This window comes from Stenella coeruleoalba (genome assembly GCF_951394435.1).
Source record: "Stenella coeruleoalba genome assembly, chromosome: 14".
Classification (NCBI taxonomy): domain Eukaryota; kingdom Metazoa; phylum Chordata; class Mammalia; order Artiodactyla; family Delphinidae; genus Stenella; species Stenella coeruleoalba.
The window spans coordinates 14,970,412-14,973,995 of record NC_137160.1 but is presented as its reverse complement, the minus strand read 5'-3'; the positions used below and the strand labels follow the sequence as shown (position 1 = coordinate 14,973,995).

Here is a 3,584-nt window from a genome sequence, read left to right as displayed (position 1 = left end):
TCAGGCAGTGAAACTGTTCTGTGTGATACTATAATACCTGTCATCATTATACATTCTCCAAAACACACAGAAGGTACAACACCTAGGAATGAGCTCTAATGTAAACTACGGACTTCGAGTGATAATGACGTATCCCTCTGGGAGGATATTGGTTTTACTGGAGAAATAGGAAGTAACGTAATAGAGGACTATTTGGGGAACAGGAAAAACTGAGTAAGACACAGCCTTAGCACTTAAAGAAATGGAAGCATAATATTGTTCCCTGGGTACATAGGGGAGGGTGGCAGGGCACACAGGTTCATGACTAACACTCACCCCATCCCTGTAAACTGCTCCGGGGGGAGGTGTGAAAGTCAGGATAAAGGAGGCTGATTTCCTTTCAGTGGGAGAAGTGAGCTGGTTCTAAATGGACCAAGCAGCATCTGAAGTGACACTGGACAGAGAAATAGAATGGACTGGAAGGACAGCCACCACAGAAGATGGGGCATGCTCCTAGGTCTCTTCTGTGTCTCCAGTCTCTGGGATTCCTCACAATCACTCTGTGAAGGAACGAGCAGGAATAATAGCAAGGACAAAAACACCGTCTGTGTCCTGCTACAACTTTGGTTCCATTATTTTAGTCTGTGTTTAAATCCTCATGCTTATTTTTACTTCAGAATAGAGGCATTGCAGTGAATCAGGCTTCACGATCACCTTTCACGTGTAGGCTTTAATTTTACTGATTACGTACTTTAATGTTTCCACATAAATGTTGAAAGTGTTTCTCAGGACTTGCTGTCAATATGTAAAACACTTATATTTGAATTAGGCAGTACCTTTGCGTGTTATCCCTGCCCATGAGCATTTGAGGAGACTATAAATTAACTCAAAGGATAGTTTACTGGTAATTCTCAGCCTAATACATTTTCTCTCTTAAAGTACACACAAATTGGAAAGTACAGATTTTATTCTTCAGCAGCCAAATCCATGGGATTATTTTGGAGCAAAGCAAGTATTTACTCTCTAACATATAGTTGTGGAAGGCTAATTTATGTTATGATGTCTTCCGGGGTTCAGGTAGTACCTTTTTCCCTATTCATAATGTTCCAGCACAGGAGGTTGCCTTATTTTAGATTTTTACAAATATTACCTGAAAAAACTTATGCTATAGATTTAGTTTTCAAAGCTAAAATCTTTGAGTGTGAGCATTTCAACTCCAGCTCAAAAAATAAGCAATAAGTGAACAAGTCACCTCCATGTGTAAAGTGAAAGAACTCAATCTGAATTGTGTAGTTTTTTAGGGAGTAGAAGCCAGATCTCAGTGGAGCATCACCTTTTCTGGACATTTCAGCGGATGCTGGGTCCCTGGTTACAGGGGCAGAAAGACCTTATACTCTGTTTTTATTAGTGGTGGTTGCAAATAGTTTGGTATCAGGAAGTTTAGCTTGCCATGTTAACTTAATTTTCCCAGGCCACTCTGATCCCCATAGCTGCAGTTTTTCTCTCCCAAACTGAATTGCCTGTGTGGAATAGCAGACTCTTTGCTTGGGCAAATTAATCTCCCTGTCTTTGAGAAACACTCATGGTTTTCTGAGTCAAAAATATCCCTTTTTTAAAAGTAACTGTTTTTCTCCCAATAGAAGCTTCATTTCTACTTCTGTACAAGCGTAATGAGCAAGTTTTATTATATTACTTGAAATTTCAGCTTTTTTTTTTAATGATTAAGCATCTGTTCTTCAATATTTGTCCCCTAAATGCTCGAATCAGATCTCTACACTTCAATGTTGTGTAGTGTAATGTAAGAAACCATTTATTAGAATATATTTAACGAAGCTGTGATTTCCATGTTACTAAAACAAGCACAGTGTCAGATCCTTGTGAATAACAAGAAAGAAACACTGTTAAACTCTTCATAAGGACTTTTTTTCTTTTTTATAAATCCACAGTGCCTACAACCGGTAATATGGATTACCATTTTACAGCCAAAAAGTAGCATGACATTAACAATACACAGATACTGGGCACTTCTTCACATCAAAAATCATAAACTTAAATTATACAATAGAATTCCTCAACCCATGCCTTACACAGAAGAAGAAACTGTTGCGGAAACACACTGTTCAAGTTGTATGTATGTGAAGGAGAAAGTCTCTTATGTTTGTGTTTAGCATCTCATCTGGCCCCACTTAGTATCTGCTAGACAAATCACAGAGGCCACCTAGAGGATAGCAACAGATGATCTCTTTGAAGGTTTTTCTCAGTTCTTGGCTCCGGAGTGCGTATATGAGAGGATCAATGATGGAATTACACATGATTAGGATGAGATACAAGTTAAAGTGAGACATGAAGCACACACAGTATGGATTCTGGGGACAAGAGATGTAGAATATTAAGTGGAGGAAGAAGGGGGCCCAGCAGACAACAAAGACCCCAATCAATATGGTCAAGGTAATCGCCCCCTTCATGTTGGCACCTTGGCGGACGGCGCCAGTGCCTGGGAGGACGGCGATCCTCTTAATGTGAAGCCTGGCCATGAGGAACATGTGGACATAGAGAGAAGCCATGAGAGCCAGCATGGTAAAGAACACGGTGATGAGGCAGATGATCACAGCGCTGCTATCTGAGTAAATGATGAACAAAATGCCCGACACTGTGCAAGCTGCCCAGATACAACTTATGATGATCGCGACCCGCTTAACCGTCATGATGTTATGGTACCGGAGGGCATAAAAGATAGTAAAATACCTGTCCACAGCAATCGAAAGCAGGCTGCAAATTGATGCAAGCAAGGAGCTACAGATCACCGAGTCAATGACATTGTCAATATTCACGGTGAAACCTTGTGCGTCCGTGTCCGTGCTGTTTAACAGGGTGATGACAATGGTTTCTGACCCGTTGGAAACGCTCACCAACATATCAGCCACAGCCAGGCTGCAGATGAAGAAGTACATGGGTGAGTGCAGATTCTTGTTCTTGGCTATTGCCACAATCACCAGAATATTCTCCAACAAGCTTATGACACCCAGAGTCACAAACACCTCAGGAGAGACAAAAAGTTGCTCGTAGCACCCTCCGTCTGAGTAGCCTTTTGCAAGGGACTCACTGGCATTGCTGTGCAGTCCGTAGGTGCTGTGGTTCCAGAAGTGGAGAGAAGTGTGCATTCCATGGTGATGGGTAGAGTTCATCCTGCACCAGGGGGATTCCGATCCCCTCTGGATTGACTTAACCTCCTGGGTCAGGTAGCGTCAGCGATTTTCTCCACGTCTTTACGTGTCTGAAAGTTAGAAGGCTGAAACTGGCATGCCTGTTGTGAATAAATGTCACATGCTCCGAAGCTTGAAATGGAGTTTTTAGTCTCTTTCAGGTACGCCTCGGATCAGCATCATTTTGAAATCTGAGGCTTCAGGATGCTCATTCAGTCGAGTCTGCTGTTTGCTTTTTTGTTCTCACTTCCACTTTAACTTGAGTCGCATGCATTGAGGTCTTTTCAAAATAATTTGCCTAGTAGCTGCTGTGCTATTGGGAGACAGATCTGTGTGCACATGCTCACATCAGCTGCCTCTCGGACGTATCGGTTCCCAACCTGAAGCTTTGCTTTGACTGTT

General features: G+C 42.0%; 1 protein-coding gene across 1 annotated transcript; it reads right to left on the bottom strand.

The window, feature by feature from the left end:
* Nucleotides 1-1,885: 1,885 nt before the first annotated feature.
* Nucleotides 1,886-3,164, bottom strand: MC4R (melanocortin 4 receptor; the record flags this gene model as incomplete). The annotated part of the gene is made up of 1 exon (XM_079943187.1): nt 1,886-3,164. The coding sequence occupies one exon, from the start codon at nt 3,162-3,164 to the stop codon at nt 2,166-2,168; it is 999 nt and encodes a 332-aa protein (XP_079799313.1). The 3' UTR covers nt 1,886-2,165.
* Between the last annotated feature and the right edge of the window lie 420 nt (nt 3,165-3,584).